The 16,984-nt window shown below is 41.0% G+C and overlaps 1 protein-coding gene across 1 annotated transcript in view; it reads right to left on the reverse strand.

The window, feature by feature from the left end:
- The window catches only part of LOC311109401 (5'-AMP-activated protein kinase subunit gamma-2-like), a 155,563-nt gene that overhangs the window by 118,442 nt on the left and 20,137 nt on the right, over positions 1-16,984 (reverse strand). The window contains exon 3 of the mRNA XM_084152263.1: positions 13,086-13,368. Within this exon, the coding sequence (XP_084008389.1) occupies positions 13,086-13,368 (283 nt within the window). The remainder of the gene's footprint in view (positions 1-13,085; positions 13,369-16,984) is intronic.

Consider the following 16,984-nt stretch of genomic DNA (forward strand, 5'->3'; position numbering starts at 1 on the left):
AAATGTATTTTGTGTTTTACTTCTTAACACTAGAACCGCTAAAGCATTCTGACTGCTCATTAATTTTTTTATTTTATTACTCTGCTATTTTTTAAGTTACGCCCCTCCATCCTTGACTTTTCCTAAATAAGTCCACACTGCCATTGTTAGAATCTTAAACAAACAGAACTGGAGTTATAGCCAGTTTTAGGAGGTCATTTTTTGAATGGTTTTCCCCCTTGTCCCTCCTTCTCCCGACGGTGGAAGGTGCCGTGCCCAGTTGATAATTGCCTCGAAACTGAACCTAAACTATACCGAAACTAATTTCACACGTATTACAACAGATTAAATAAATGAATTAAAGTATGATGGGGGAGAATGGGTGAGTTGATGAGCGGGGGGAAGTGAACGATGCATAATTATGTAATCACCGATTGTAAATGAAGAACAGGGTGGGCCATTCTATTGTATTGGTATATTCTAATTACAATCTGAAAATGGTATAAACACTATCAGTCCACCAAATCCAAGCAGTCTTATCAGTCTACTCTCGCCTACTGTGAGTACACAGTGAGAGTGTGCATAATTTACATTGGCAACAAGGCCAAGACAAATGGATGCACATACTGCATTAGTGCTGCAAGATCTGAAAACGACTCAGATGGTGGGGAAGAACTGAATCATGACATCTCTTCTGATTATTCTTCTGATTCTAAGCCTCAGCGTGAACCTACAACTCCGAGACCTAAGCGCAAAAAAAGCCAGAACAATGTGTATTGAGCGGGTGCCTGTGCAACCACCAAATGAAATGTGAGACAGGAGAAAGGAAGGGACCGCACCGTTTGGATAGAACAAGCCGGTGACAATGCTAATGGCCGATTATCAGCACAAAATGGTGGCAAATACAAGTCGACATTGACTCTTATTTGCATTTGATTGCGTACTTATGGTGTTCTTGTTAGTCCAAGAAAAGAGTAAACATACATACCCAAAGGTTAATGTAGGTGAAGGGTTGCAAGAAATTGTAGAACAAAAGAGGAACTGGCTGAATCTACAGAGGGTCTACAGAAGGTCAAAGCCACATTTGTCGTTGCAAATAAATCACTAGGGAGACTTTAAATCAGTGTGCTAATGCAGGTACTTCTCCTTCTCTATTGAGCTACAAATTATTGTTATCAAGCAATGGAGAAGATGAATAGCATGAATCCATGATTGGATGAGTGAAATGACAGGGTGAGTGTCAAATCAAATCAAAGTTTTTTGGTTGCGTACACAGATTTGCAGATGTTATCTCAGTTGCAGTGAAATGCTTGTGTTTCTAGATCCAACAGTGCAGCAATACAAATAAAAACAATACACACATACAATAATCCATAAAGAATTTGATAAAACATTTAGAAATATCAGAACATGCAATGTCAGAGACCGGAATATAAATATATTTAAGCAATAAGGCCTGAGGGGGTGTGGTATATGGCCAATATACCACGGCTAAGGGTTGTTCTTACGCCAAATGCAACGTGGAGTGCCTGGATACAGCCCTTAGCCGTGGTATATTGGCCATATACCACTAACCCCCGATGTGCCTTATTGCCAACACAGTAAGGCAAGGAACAACACATCTAAATTCAAAACATTAGAATGATTTAGCTAACTAGCTAACTGTTACATACCATATGTATCCGTTCACTGGTGGGCAGCTTTGTCGCGCCCCTCTTTCCTCAACTTTTTAATTAGGCCGACAGACACATCGTTGCTCGTTGTGAATTTGGTGTCCTTCTGTATACTCCAAACTGAGAGAGGGGGGTCGTTGATATGTCGGTTCAAACCAGCTCTGAGTCCAGCGTAGCTGCTAATCCCATATTCTTCGCCATTCATGTTTCTCACTGAACCATAACGGCCCGTAGAATGAAGTTCAGCTCCGTTTTTGTTATATTCCCAAATTCACAATGTATCCCTTTTTCTGCATACCAATCAGTGAAGCAGGTAAGTAACCACTTTGTTTGTTTCACGATGTTCTTTTCTTTTCGGTTTCTCTCAAGTGAATCTAAGCACTTCTATTCTACATCGGCATGTTGAACTATTGTTGATGTAGCCATTTTATTGAGGTGAAAAGGCACAATGATATCAAGGTGAAAAGGCTAAACGTCATAGTCATGGTATACAGTCTCACATACACATGGCTAAATGCTGTTTTAGCCAATCAGCATCCAGTATCCAAATTACCCGGTTTATAAATACATATAATGTATATACATATACAGTATATACATATAATGGTGTGTATAGACATTATGAACAGTATAGGAATAGAAAGTGTGAACAGCTGTAGTTACATAGGATGGGCCATGACTAGAATACAGTATCTAGCCTTCGGAAAGTATTCAGACCCCTTGACTTTTTCCACATTTTGATACGTTACAGCCTTATTCTAAAAATGTTTTTTCATCAATCTACACACAATAACCCATAATGACAAAGCAAAACAAGGTTTTTAGATTTTTAAATTTTTTTTTATAAAAAGATCACATTTCCATAAGTATTCAGACCCTTTACTCAGTACTTTGTTGAAGCACCTTTGGCAGCGATTACAGCATCGAGTCTTCTTGGGTATGACGCTACAAGCTTGGCACACCTGTATTTGGGGAGTTTCTTCCATTCTTCTCTGCAGATCCTCTCAAGCTCTGTCAGGTTGGATGGGGAGTGTTGCTGCACAGCTATTTTCAGGTCTCTCCAGAGATGTTAAATCGAGCTCAAGTCTGGCCTCTGGCTGGGCCACTCATTGTTTCTACAGATTGTGAATTAAAAATAAACATTTTTGCTAAAAGTATTATTATATTATTGATCGATTGACTATGACTTTTCAGATCACCCAGTAATGCTATCTGCAAGGTTAGCTCCATGTAAATATTGCAATCATTTAGCCATTCCTGGACCTGTGTCCAAAAACAAGCTACAAATGGACAGTACCAAAACAAATGATCTAATGATTCTGTCTCTTCGCAGCAAAATCTGCAGAGCTGGGAAGATTGTATCCCCCATATACAGTGGGGGAAAAAAGTATCAAAAATCTCTTCCCAACTATTTTGCAATCTATATGGGACAGCTGTCAATCCTTTGGTCCTTAAATGAAACTTATATACTTTTTAATTTATCACAATTTTCCTTAACCAATTATGTTCTTTAATGCAAGGCCAACAGACAAGTTCCTTTCTTTCTCCCCCTTCCACTTTCCTCTTCCATTTTTGCGGTAAGGCTGCAATTATTTGGTTGTAATTTTGGGTAGAGCAGACATTTCCATATGTTTTTGTTAGCTGCATGTGCAACATAACTCCACCAGTCCTACCGATGATATCATTTACGAAGATTATACCTTTTTTAAACATTTTGTAAAAAAAAAAAAAAGTTTTGTCAATTAGTATATTTGAGTTTAACCACAATATTTGTTGCATTATTTGTTCTGTCGTTTCTGGAGGATTAAATTGAAATTGCAACCAACTTTCTATGGCTTGTTTTAGAAATAGTGATATTTGGGAGATTATTTACTTTTCAAATAACTGAAAGTGAGTGGTTGTAATCTGAATAAAGGGAAAAAGGCCATTCTTGAACATTGGGTGAGACAATCTTACTAATTTGCTAGAGAACCAGTTCTGATTTAAGTATAACTTTTGTATCTCTCTGTACTTTGCTCTGTTCATCTTTGCCTCGATCCTGACTAGTCTCCCAGTCCCTGCCGCTGAAAAACATCCCCACAGCATGATGCTGCCACCACCATGCTTCACCATAGGGATGGTGCCAGGTTTCGTCCAGACGTGACGCTTGGCATTCAGGCCAAAGAGTTCAATCTTGGTTTCATCAGACCAGAGAATCTTGTTTCTCATGGTCTGAGAGTCTTTAGGTGCCTTTTGGCAAACTCCAAGCGGGCTGTCATGTGCCTTTTACTGAGGAGTGGCTTCCGTCTGGCCACTCTACCATAAACGCCTGATTGGTGGAGTGCTGCAGAGATGGTTGACCTTCTTGAAGGTTCTCCCTTCTCCACAGAGGAACAATAGAGCTCTGTCAGAGTGACCATCAGGTTCTTGGTCACCTCCCTGATCAAGGCCCTTCTCCCCCGATTGCTCAGTTTGGCCGGGCAGCCAGCTCTAGGAAGAGTCTTGGTGGTTCCAAATATCTTCCATTTAAGAATGATGGAGGCCACTGTGTTCTTGGGGACCATCAATGCTACAGAAATGTTTTGGTTCCCTTCCCCAGATCTGTGCCTCGACACAATCCTGTCTCAGAGCTCTACGGACAATTCCTTCGACCTCATGGCTTGGTTTTTGCTCTGACATGCACTGTCAACTGTGGGACCTTATATAGACAGGTGTGTGCCTTTCCAAATCATGTCCAATCAATTGAATTTACCACAGGTGGACTCCAATCAAGTTGCAGAAATGATCAATGGAAACAGGATGCACCTGAGCTCAATTTCGAGTCTCATAGCAAAGGGGCTGAATACTTACGTAAATAAAGTATTTCCGTTTTTTATTTTTAATAGATTTGCTAAAAATCAACAACAATTATTACTTTTTTAAATCCATTTTAGAATAGGGCTGTAACGTAACAAAATGTGGAAAAAGTCAAGGGGTCTGAATACTTTCCGAAGGCACTGTACATATAAAGTGGGGGAAAAAGTATGTAAACATTATTAAAGTCACCAGTGTTCAATGACTATGTATTGTCCATAGGGCAGCAGTCTCTAAGGTGCAGAGTAGAGAACCGGGTGGTAGCCAGCTAGAACAGTGACTAAGGTTTAGGGCAGGGTACTGGGCGGAGGCCGGCTAGTGGTGACTGTTTAACAGTCTGATTGCCTGGCGATAGAAGCTGTTTCTCAGTCTCTCAGTCCCAGCTTGCACCTGCACTGCCTCCGCCTTCTAGACGGCAGAGGGGTGAACAGGCCGATGATCTTCTTGGACTTCCTGTGTCAACGGGTACTGTAGATGTCCTGGAGGGCAGGCAGTGTGCCCCTGGTGATGGGTTGGGCCGACCGCACCACCCTCTGGAGAGCCCTGCCATTGTGAACGGTGCAATTCCCGTACCAGGCGGTGATATAGCCAGACAGGATTCTCTCAGTGGTGCATCTGTAGAAGTTCGTGATGGTCTTAGGGGCCAAGACAATTGTTTTTAGCCTCCTGAGGTTGAAGAGGTGCTGTTGCGCCTTCTTCACCACACTGTCTGTGTGGGTGGACCATTTCAGGTTGTCAGTGACGTGCACGCCAAGGAACTTGAAGCTTATGACCCTCTCTACTGCAGCCTCATCGATGTGGATGGGGGCGTGCTCTCTCTGCGGTCTCCTGTAGTCCACGATCAGCTCATTCATTTAGTTGATGTTGAGGGAGAGGTTATTTTCCTGGCACCACTCCAACAGGGCTCTCACCTCCTCCCTGTAGGCTGTTTGAACAGGGAGTACAGGAGAGGGCTGAGCACGCACGTGTTGAGGATCAGCGTGGCAGAGGTGTTGTTGTCTACCTTCACCACTTCAGGTCGGTCCGTCAGGAAGTCCAGGACCCAGTTGCACAGGGCGGGGTTCAGTCCCAGGGCCCTGAGCTTAGTGATGAGCTTGGAGGGCACTATGGTGTTGAAGACTGAGCTGTAGTCAATGAACATCATTCTTACATAGGTACTGTGCCTTCAGAAAGTATTCACACCCCTTGACTTTTTTCACATTTTGTTGTGTTACAGCCTGAATTTTAAATTGATTAAATTGATATTTTGGGTCACTGGCGTACACACAATACCCCATTTTGTCAAAGTGTAATTATGTTTTTAGAAATGTTTACAAATTAATTAAAATGAAAAGCTGAAATGTCTTGAGTCAATAAGTATTCAACCCCTTTATTTTGGCAAGCCTAAATAAGTTCGGGAGTAAAAATGTGCTTAACAAGTCACATAATAAGTTGCATGGACTCACTCTGTGTGCAATAATAGTGTTTAACATGATTTGTAAATTACTACATAATCTCTGTACCCCACAAATATAGATAATTGTAAGGTCCCTCAGTTGACCATGAATTTCAACTACAAAGCCCAGGGAGGTTTTCCAATGCCGCAAAGATTAGGTTTTTTAGGTTTTATTTATTCACACCAAATAAAATAAGTGACACCAAACAGTACAGATAATAAACTGGTAAAGACTGTGTGCAGGTGAGGTTGGAAGCCCAAAAGGGCTTATATGAAAACCACACCACAAATATAAGTACCAAAAAAAATTGTTTGTTGAACCAGTTTTTAAAAAAGCATGAGCTGGCGCACACCTAGAGAACATCACTTAGTGTAGAGGTGCTGACCAATGGAGAATAAACTGTAAGCTATAAAAACAAACAAAGAGAGTCGCACACTATGTATAAACACCCTGAAGAAGGCACAGTGATGCTGAAACGTTGGTGTTTTTTTACCCAATAAATTACTGGGAGTTTATACATAGAGTGTGCGACTCTGTTTGTTTTTGTTCAACCAGTTAAACAAAGCATATTCATTATAATTGTACATGATATACTCAGTATACAAGAAAAAACATGTTTGTGTGTGTGTGTGTGTGTGTGTGTGTGTGTGTGTGTGTGTGTGTGTGTGTGTGTGTGTGTGTGTGTGTGTGTGTGTGTGTGTGTGTGTGTGTGTGTGTGTGTGTGTGTGTGTGAGTGTGTGTGAGTGTGAGAGTTAGGCTACATGGAGCGGATTATTGGGTAGTTTGGTTCATCAGGCTGACCCCCAGTCTTCGCTTGAAGTTATTGAGGGATGAAGAGGTTTTGGCAATGTGAAGATAAGAATTCCAGAGTATGGTACCTCTGTATCTGATAGAGAATTGACTATGTGAGGTGCGGCAGTGGGGAGGGTGAAGGATATCACAGTGTCTTGTGTTATATAGATGGATTTCAGAATTAACCTGGAAGAATCCATTGAAGTGTTTAGGTAAACTGTCTGCGAGGTATGAGTTTTTGTAGATGAAAGTGCATAATTGGCATACATGAATGTGGTAAATAGACAAGATATTGAGTTTCTTAAACAAAGGTTCATAAGGAACCAGGTAGTTAGAGGTGGCTAGTCTTGCAAATGTATTTTGTATGATGAGTCATTTATGTGGGTAGGAGGCATATGTACTGGCCCAGACAATATTACAGTAAATGAGATATGGGTAAATTAAGCTATTGTATAGAATTAGGATGCAAGCCTAACGAACCAAACCATTAATCTTTCTGATGATACCAAGAGATTTCAGCACTTTGCTGCAGACAAATTGAATATGATCTTTCCAGGATAAGTGTTCATCAATTAGAACTGAGGAATCTAGTGGATGTGACTTGTTCCATTACATTTCCCACCAATTGAGATTCTGGCTCTTTTTTTACAATATTTCTTATTCTTACTAGTGAATACAATGAAGTTGGATTTTTTTACATTTAAAGATAATTTGTTTATCTGGAACCATTCAGAAAATGTGACCATACCTGAGTTGGCTTAATTAATTAGTGAATCAAAATGTGTATGTGATAAAATCAAATTGGTATCATCAGCAAAGACAATGGGAAGTACGGTAGAAGACACAGCAGCAAGGTCATTGATATAGACGAGGAATAACAAAGGTCCAATTATCAAACAGATTTATAGAGTGGGATAACTTTGGCAATTTTCAAACCTAGGAACAATACCAGTTTGCATAGATTTGGTAAAGATATACGTTAGAGGCTAAGTAATAGAAGACGGGCACATATTGGTAGATAGGTTAAAAATAAATCCCTTTGAGCATGGTGCAGTTATTAATTACACTTTGGATGGTGTATCAATACACCCAGTCACTACAAAGATACAGGCGTCCTTCCTAACTCAGTCGCCTAGAGAGGAAGGAAACCGCTCAGGGATTTCACCATGAGGCCAATGGTGACTTTAAAACAGTTACAGAGTTTAATGGCTTTTATAGGAGAAAACTGAAGATGGATCAACAACATTGTCGTTACTCCACAATACTAACCTAAATGACAGAGTGAAAAGAAGGAAGCCTGTACAGAATACAAATATTCCAAAACATGCATCCTGTTTGCAATAAGGCACTAAAGTAAAACAGCAAATAATGTGGCAAAGAAATTAAACTTTATGTTCTAAATACAAAGTGTTATGTTTGGGGCAAATCTAACACAACACATCACTGAGTACCACTCTCCATATTTTCAAGCATGGTTGTGGCTGCATCATGTTATGGGTATGCATGTCATCGGCAAGGACTAAGAAGATTCTTTGGATAAAATTAAGTGGAATAGAGCTAAGTACAGGCAAAATCCTAGAGGAAAACCTGGTTGTCTGCTTTCCAACAGACACTGGGTGTGATGCGTGTGATAGAAGGAGTCAGGCGCAGGAGAGTAATACGCATCCAAAGAGTTTATTCCGTTGATAAACAGTTGCGCAAGCATGCGACAACAAAACTCAGGCACAGGGGAAAATATCTACCCTGGTAACAACGAGGTAAGGGTAGCTCAACCGAGCTACACACAGCTCACAACAAACAATCACCCACACAGACAAGGAAGCAGAGGGAACACTTATACAATGACTAATTGGGGATAAGGACCAGGTGTGTGTGATTAATTAGACAAGGCAAGTGGAGTGATGATAAATGGATCGGCAGCAGCTAGTAAGCCGGTGACGACGAACGCCGAAACCTGCCCGAACAAGGAGGGGAGGCAGCCTTGGCGGAAGTTGTGACACTGGCAGACAAATTCACCTTTCAGCTGGACAATAACCTAAAACACAAGGCCAAATATACACTGGAGTTGCTTACCAAGACGACATTGAAAGTTCCTGTGTGGCCTAGTTACAGTTTCGACTTAAATCAGCTTGAAATCTATGGCAAGACTTGAAAATGGATGTCTAGCAATGATCAACAACAAACTTGACAGAGCATAAATAATTTTTAAAAGAATAATGTGCAAATATTGTACAATCCAGGTGTGCAAAGCTTTTAGAGACTTATCCAGAAAGACTCAAAGCTGTAATCGCTGCCAAAGGTGATTCTAACATGTATTGACACAGGGGTGTGGATACTTACAGTGCCGTGAAAAAGTATTTGCCCCTTTTCTGATTTTCTCTATTTTTGCATGTTTTTGATACTGAATGTTATCAGATCTTCAACCAAAACCTAATATTAAATAAAGGGAACCTGAGTTTACAAATAACAACAAAATAAGGATACTTATTTTATTTATTTAATTAACAAAGTTATGCAACGCCCAATTCCTGTGTGAAAAAGTAATTGCCCCCTTACACTCAATAACTGGTTGTGCCAACTTTAACTGCAATGACTGCAACCAAATGCTTCCTGTAGTTGTTGATCAGTCTCTCACATCGCTGTGGAAGAATTTTGGCCCACTCTTGCATGCAGAACTGCTTTAACTCAGCGACATTTGTGGGTTTTCAAGCATGAATTGCTCGTTTCAAGTCCTGCCACAACATCTTAATTGGGATTAGGTCTGGACTTTGAATAGGCCATTACAAAACTTCAAATGTGTTGCTTTTTAACCATTTTCATGTAGACTTGATTGTATGTTTTGGATCATTGTCTTGCTGCATGACCCAGCTGTGCTTCAGCTTCAGCTCACAGACAGATGGCCTGACATTCTCCTGTAGAATTATCTGATACAGAGCCGAATTCATGGTTCCTTCTATTAAGTCAAGTCGTCCAGGTCCTGAGGCAACAAAGCATCCCCACACCATCACACTACCACCACCATGCTTGACCGTTGGCATGAGGTTCTTACTGTGGAATACAATGTTTGGTTTTCACATGACATAATGGGACCCATCTTGTCCAAAAAGTTGACTCAACTTTGCCAAAAAGCCACTGGAAGCACCTGGATGATCATCAAGACTCTTGGAAGAATGTTCTTTGGACAGATTAGTAAAAAGTATAACATTTTGGACGACATGGGTCGCTGACATGCTGTAGCAAACTGGCTCAAATTAAGATCCTACGTCTGTAACATCTTGGAATTGAAGAATTGTCACGGATTCGGCCGAGGCTGCCCCTCCTCCTTGCTCGGGCAGGCTTCGGCGTTCGTCGTCACCGGAATACTAGCTGCTGCCGATCTATGTTCTATGTTTCAATGTTGCACCTGTTGTCTATTGTCACACACCTGTTGCCCATTATTGTAATCACGCCTTCCCTATTTAACCCAGTGGCTCCCAATGTGTTTTGTGCGTGGTTGTTTTTCGTTTCGTGTGTCGTTGGTGAGCGGGTTAGTTCCTCCCTGTGTGGAGGTATTCTGTGTTGTATTCTTTACTTAATTCAGTAAAGTACATTTCTGAGAGTTCTGTGTACTGTGCCTGACTTCGATCCACCACATTACACTGAATTTTAGTCATACCTATTACAAACACTGAATCTCCCTCAAGAATCACAGTGTTTTCTTGAAAAGAGTCAGAAAACAGAGGTATTTAGTGTCCAAACAAACCACTGGATGTTGTCAGGGTTAGATCAAATGTATTTAAATTTCTCTCTATTCATCGGAGACACATATTCTCCCAAATAGCCAATAATTTAGTTTGTTTATTTATCCAGTAGGTAGAGAAGTGGAAAATTCCACTTCAAGAGTCAAGAACCAAGACTGTAAGAATACATGCTCCGTAGGACTGACTGGAAAAAACATTAAAACTCAGTGGAGGTTGCTGAGAGGAGGACGGCTCATAGTAATGGAATTAATGGAATGGTATCAAACACATCAAACATGTGGTTTCCATGGTTTCCATGGTTTCCATGTGTTTGATACCATTCTATTTACTCCATTCCAGCCATTATTATGAGCCGTTCTCCCCTCACCAGCCTCCACTGGTAAAACTACATAACCATGGCACCCACCCACGACCTCTGGTATATTATTATCAGCTGCAACCAATAACACCTCACACCATCTCAGGAACAATAATGCATAGTGACAAGAGCAGTGGAAAACTGTAACAACTTGGAGTTCCCATGTTGTACTGAATGTATAATATAACTTGTGCAATAGGATTCAATCATTGTTTACATTCTAACTGCAAAGAAATACCCCCCACCCCAAAAAAAAAGAAAGTTGTATTTTGAAAAAATAATCACTTTAGTCCACATCAAATGAGATCTCAAGTTATACAGGAGATCCTTTTTAGAATTAGCCATTTGAAGTCAGACAAAACAAAACAACCAACTGCAGATGTAAGCTAAAAACTGTGACAAATAAACAGGAGCTGCCTACTCCAACACAGTCAGTAAGCAAACATTATGGTCAACTTGAAGGAATGTAATACAGTACAGTTAGCAGTGCCTGGATGTTGCCTTGAAGGCTTTTGCACACTGCCTGGAAAACTGGAAAAGGCTATCTAACAATCATAGATGGTCTAGAAGACTTCAGTCTCCATAACCATTACACCTTAAATGTCAAAGTAATGTTACTGTTATCGACAGACAGACAATGTGTGCATGTTCTGTGTGTATCCTAATGATGTAATTTACATGTTTTCTTCAAGCAAGATATTGTGTAGTTAAGATACTTTGAAAAGGAAAACTGGTCCCTGTGACTGGTCTGTTATTTAATGAACGCAGTCCATAGATCTAGCTGAATGAATTCAAGCAAAGCAAGGCCACTGCACTGAATTACACCCACACAGTTATTCATGAAGACAAACTGCCACTAAACGACTCATTAAGTCTTCTATAGGGTGAGGTGTGAAAAAACAACATTGCCTTTAAAATGGTACGTGTGAAAAAAACAACATGGATGGTTGCGTGTTTCTAGGAGATTAATTTGGCTCTAGTAAGTCTTGTAATGATGCTCTCATACTGCACAGATGTGAAAGCCATCATTACATGCATCAGTTATAATGGCAACCAGCATGTGAAGGCTTATATCAATAATATAACAAGAGTTAGCTGCGTTAGCTGAGTTACCACCTTCCGGAGACACTTGAAACCCCACCTCTTTAAGGAATACCTGGGATAGGATAAAGTAATCCTTCTACCCCCCCCCTTACCCCACCCCCCCAAAAAAAACAAAAAAAATTGTAAAGTGGTTATCCCACTGGCTATAAGGTGAATGCACCAATTTGTAAGTCGCTCTGGATAAGAGCGTCTGCTAAATGACGTAAATGTAAATGTGAATGTTAGCTAAAACTGAGTGATTCAATTACTAAATCTTCACCCTAAGGAGGGTCTCTCGCCAAGCCGCGACAATGCCAAAATAACAGTCATATTCCAGAGATCTACACACCTGGTACCTTAGGTAAAGTTTTTTTTAAAGGCATGTTATTAAACACAAAACTCATGTTGCTCTACCATATACTCTGAAATGAGGAGGCGAATGAAAAGGGATGCAACTGCAAGTCAATGTAAATGTATGGGAGGTGAGAGACAGAAAGTACATCCCCCAGGTAAGCATGTCCAACCAGAAACACAATCTCCTCTGACAACAACAATATCCAACTCTAGATCAGTGTTTCCCAACCCTGGTCCTCGAGTACTCCCAACAGTACACATTTTATTGTAACCCTGGACAAGCAACACCTGATTCAACTTGTCAACTAATCATCAAGCCCTCAATGAGTTGAATGAGGTGTGTTTGTCAAGGGCTCGAGACTATAGAAGAAAAAATGAATTTCATGATAGAACATAACTAAATGACGCCTTTTGTGTCATATTATGATGTCACAATCATACCCATACGGCAGCATATCCACATGGTTGACCCCGTCACAACTGACAGGAATGAGCTTCACCCCCCTCAACCACATGCCCAATACACAACGCAGGCATTTCCGTCTACCATCCTAAAACAACCTAAAAGTACACAAACACTAACTACCACAGCAGCAGAGGAACAATTTGAGCCATGTTGTAGTTTGTATTCCCCCCCCCCTCAACACACATATGTGACTGACCAGAGTTCAAAATCCGGGGTTCTCGCGTGCCACTGTACGATATTAGCCCTTTGAGCTAAAGCCTAGGCATTACGTCGGGGAGCTAAGACAACTCTCCAGGTTTCAGAGAAGGTTGCAGATCATGCGAGCGTGGTACACCGAACCATCCCTGTTACACACAGAGCAACTGGCCTTACCTTTCCTGGGCCTGGAGAAGAGCTTGACGCTGACGGGAGAGGTGGTGGTGGAGTTAGAGGTAGAGTCCCTGGAGGAGGAGCGGAAGATGCCGCTGAAGCTCAGGCGACGAGCCGACTTGGGTGGGGAGTGCTGGTGGGACGAAGGGTAGGGGAAGATGGTTTTGGGGGAGCCCGGGCTGTTCTTGCTCCTGGCAGGGGCTGACTTGGGACTGGAGGGCCGACTGAAGGGTCCCCGGGTGAAGAAGCCTTTAGTCGGGCTGGCTGAGAGGCAACTCCCTTCACCCTGAGGTAGAAAACAAAGAGTTAACCGATTGCTTTGTAGGTAAGGTGTTTTTTTCTACTCTCTTTCGACAACACAGCCCCACAGCAGCGAGCTGAGAGAGTAACGATTAAGATCTAGACTATGTTTGACAGGTTAATATTCTGTGCGTGAAGATTTTCTGAGGCCATAATTTCCATGTTACATTACCTATCAGTCTAGAAGCTACAGTACAAATTCTAATCTAGTGTAATTGTGCATATTCTGAAGTTACTGTGGCAAGACATTTGTGTAGGGGCATCATAGAGTAGTAGCCTGAAACTCCAATGTAGACAAAATGCACAATTCTATATAGCCATTCAACTACTCAAATGTTATTTCATGCCATTCCTGATTAAGAGGAAATAGCTCCCAGTATCTGTTTCAAGAGATAGATACAATCAAGAAAACATGTTAAACCTGGTTGTCTATCACTCTGCCATTCATGGGGGTGTCCAATCTACAATACACAAAAGCAAGGACTTTGTGAAGGCTCAAAAATTGGTTAAATGTCACAACTATACTGTCCTGATTCACAAGTTTCTTGTAATGTTTTCCTGGTCATTAGCAGAACTACGAACTAGAGCTGGGAAGATAAACCAAATGTTATCAACACCGAACAAAAAGACCACAAATCATGGATATTTTGATTTGATTTGTTTAACACTGTTTGGGTTACTACATGATTCCATATGTGTTATTTCATAGTTTTGATGTCTTCACTATTATTCTACAATGTAGAAAATAAAGAAAAACCCTGGAATGAGTAGGTGTGTCCAAACTTCTGACTGGTACTGTGTATATATATATATATATATATATATATATATATATATTTACATTTACATTTTAGTCATTTAGCAGACGCTCTTATCCAGAGCGACTTACAGTTAGTGAATACATATTTCTTTTATACTGGCCCCCCGTGGGAATCGAACCCACAACCCTGGCGTTGCAAACGCCATGCTCTATCAACTGAGCTACATCCCTGCCGGCCATTCCCTCCCCTACCCTGGACGACGCTGGGCCAATTGTGCGCCGCCCATGAGTCTCCCGGTCGCGGCCGGCGGCGACAGAGCCTGGATTCGAACCAGGATATCTAGTGGCACAGTTAGCACTGCGATGCAGTGCCTTAGACCACTGCGCCACTCAGGAGGTATACATACAGTGGGGGGGAAAGTATTTAGTCAGCCACCAATTGTGCAAGTTCTCCCACTTAAAAAGATGAGAGAGGCCTGTAATGTTCATCATAGGTACACGTCAACTATGACAGACAAAATGAGAAAAAAAAATCCAGAAAATCACATTGTAGGATTTTTAATGAATTGATTTGCAAATTATGGTGGAAAATAAGTATTTGGTCAATAACAAAAGTTTCTCAATACTTTGTTATATACCCTTTGTTGGCAATGACACAGGTCAAACGTTTTCTGTAAGTCTTCACAAGGTTTTCACACACTGTTGCTGGTATTTTGGCCCATTCCTCCATGCAGATCTCCTCTAGAGCAGTGATGTTTTGGGGCTGTCGCTGGGCAACACGGACTTTCAACTCCCTCCAAAGATTTTCTATGGGGTTGAGATCTGGAGACTGGCTAGGCCACTCCAGGACCTTGAAATGCTTCTTACGAAGCCACTCCTTCGTTGCCCGGGCGGTGTGTTTGGGATCATTGTCATGCTGAAAGACCCAGCCACGTTTCATCTTCAATGCCCTTGCTGATGGAAGGAGGTTTTCACTCAAAATCTCACGATACATGGCCCCATTCATTCTTTCCTTTACACGGATCAGTCGTCCTGGTTCCTTTGCAGAAAAACAGCCCCAAAGCATGATGTTTCCACCCCCATGCTTCACAGTAGGTATGGTGTTCTTTGGATGCAACTCAGCATTCTTTGTCCTCCAAACACGACGAGTTGAGTTTTTACCAAAAAGTTCTATTTTGGTTTCATCTGACCATATGACATTCTCCCAATCCTCTTCTGGATCATCCAAATGCACTCTAGCAAACTTCAGACGGGCCTGGACATGTACTGGCTTAAGCAGGGGGACACGTCTGGCACTGCAGGATTTGAGTCCCTGGCGGCGTAGTGTGTTACTGATGGTAGGTTTTGTTACTTTGGTCCCAGCTCTCTGCAGGTCATTCACTAGGTCCCCCCTGTGTGGTTCTGGGATTTTTGCTCACCGTTCTTGTGATCATTTTGACCCCACGGGGTGAGATCTTGCGTGGAGCCCCAGATCGAGGGAGATTATCAGTGGTCTTGTATGTCTTCCATTTCCTAATAATTGCTCCCACAGTTGATTTCTTCAAACCAAGCTGCTTACCTATTGCAGATTCAGTCTTCCCAGCCTGGTGCAGGTCTACAATTTTGTTTCTGGTGTCTTTGACAACTCTTTGGTCTTGGCCATAGTGGAGTTTGGAGTGTGACTGTTTGAGGTTGTGGACAGGTGTCTTTTATACTGATAACAAGTTCAAACAGGTGCCATTAATACAGGTAACGAGTGCAGGACAGAGGAGCCTCTTAAAGAAGAAGTTACAGGTCTGTGAGAGCCAGAAATCTTGCTTGTTTGTAAGTGACCAAATACGTATTTTCCACCATAATTTGCAAATAAAATCATAAAAAATCCTACAATGTGATTTTCTGGGAAAAAAATCTCAATTTGTCTGTCATAGTTGACGTGTACCTATGATGAAAATTACAGGCCTCTCTCATCTTTTTAAGTGAGAGAACTTGCACAATTGGTGGCTGACTAAATACTTTTTTCCCCCAGTGTATATGTATATATATATATATATATATATATATATATATATATATATATATATATATATATATATATATATATATATATATATATACTTCAAGGGGTCTTAAAATTCAAAATCAAATAGCTAAATGATCCTTGGTATGACCTTCTTAAATCAATTCCATATGTTAGTTTAGTAGAACCGTGGTGCACATTCATGTTATATATTTATGGTTAAATTTGTTATTGTGATAATTCAGTCAATTTATCGTGATATGGATTTTGGTTCATATCGTCCAGCTCTACTCTACATTCTAAATCAGGGACATTCTTGAAATAATTGAAAATATGAATTTGCTTGCCAAAAGGTCTACTGTAAACTTGCCCCTTTCAGTAAACAGCCGAGTTAGAGAGGGAGGTGCATCAAAAGCTTTTAATGCAAACTGTTAGTCACGATGATCTAATAATGCAATGAAGACAGTCTGTTATGCTTTTCCCCTAGGTAAGTGTGGTTTTACTGTCTGGGATATCAAGCTGATTCTCAGAAATGTATTTTAGGTCTTCTCTAATCTCGTTGACAGACTATGTAAACAAAGCATCTGACCAAATTACGCAAGATTTTATTTCTGGGTTAACCGAGGTTAGGTCTTCGCTGAATAATTACAATGTCGGAGCTTTCGACTTGGGGTCAAATAATCCATTAACGATGAGAGATGAGAGCTAAAGGCTGGTGATGGCATTGGAGTAGATTAAAAATCTAATCATTCAAAAGTATAATCAATGTGAGGAGTGACTCAGCCTTCCCCTTTATACATATTAATATGCCTATGGACACAGATGGCTTCAGGGTTGAATCAAATC

The sequence above is a fragment of the Coregonus lavaretus genome, assembly GCF_964263955.1.
Source record: "Coregonus lavaretus genome assembly, chromosome: 34".
In the NCBI taxonomy this organism is placed as follows: Eukaryota; Metazoa; Chordata; class Actinopteri; order Salmoniformes; family Salmonidae; genus Coregonus; species Coregonus lavaretus.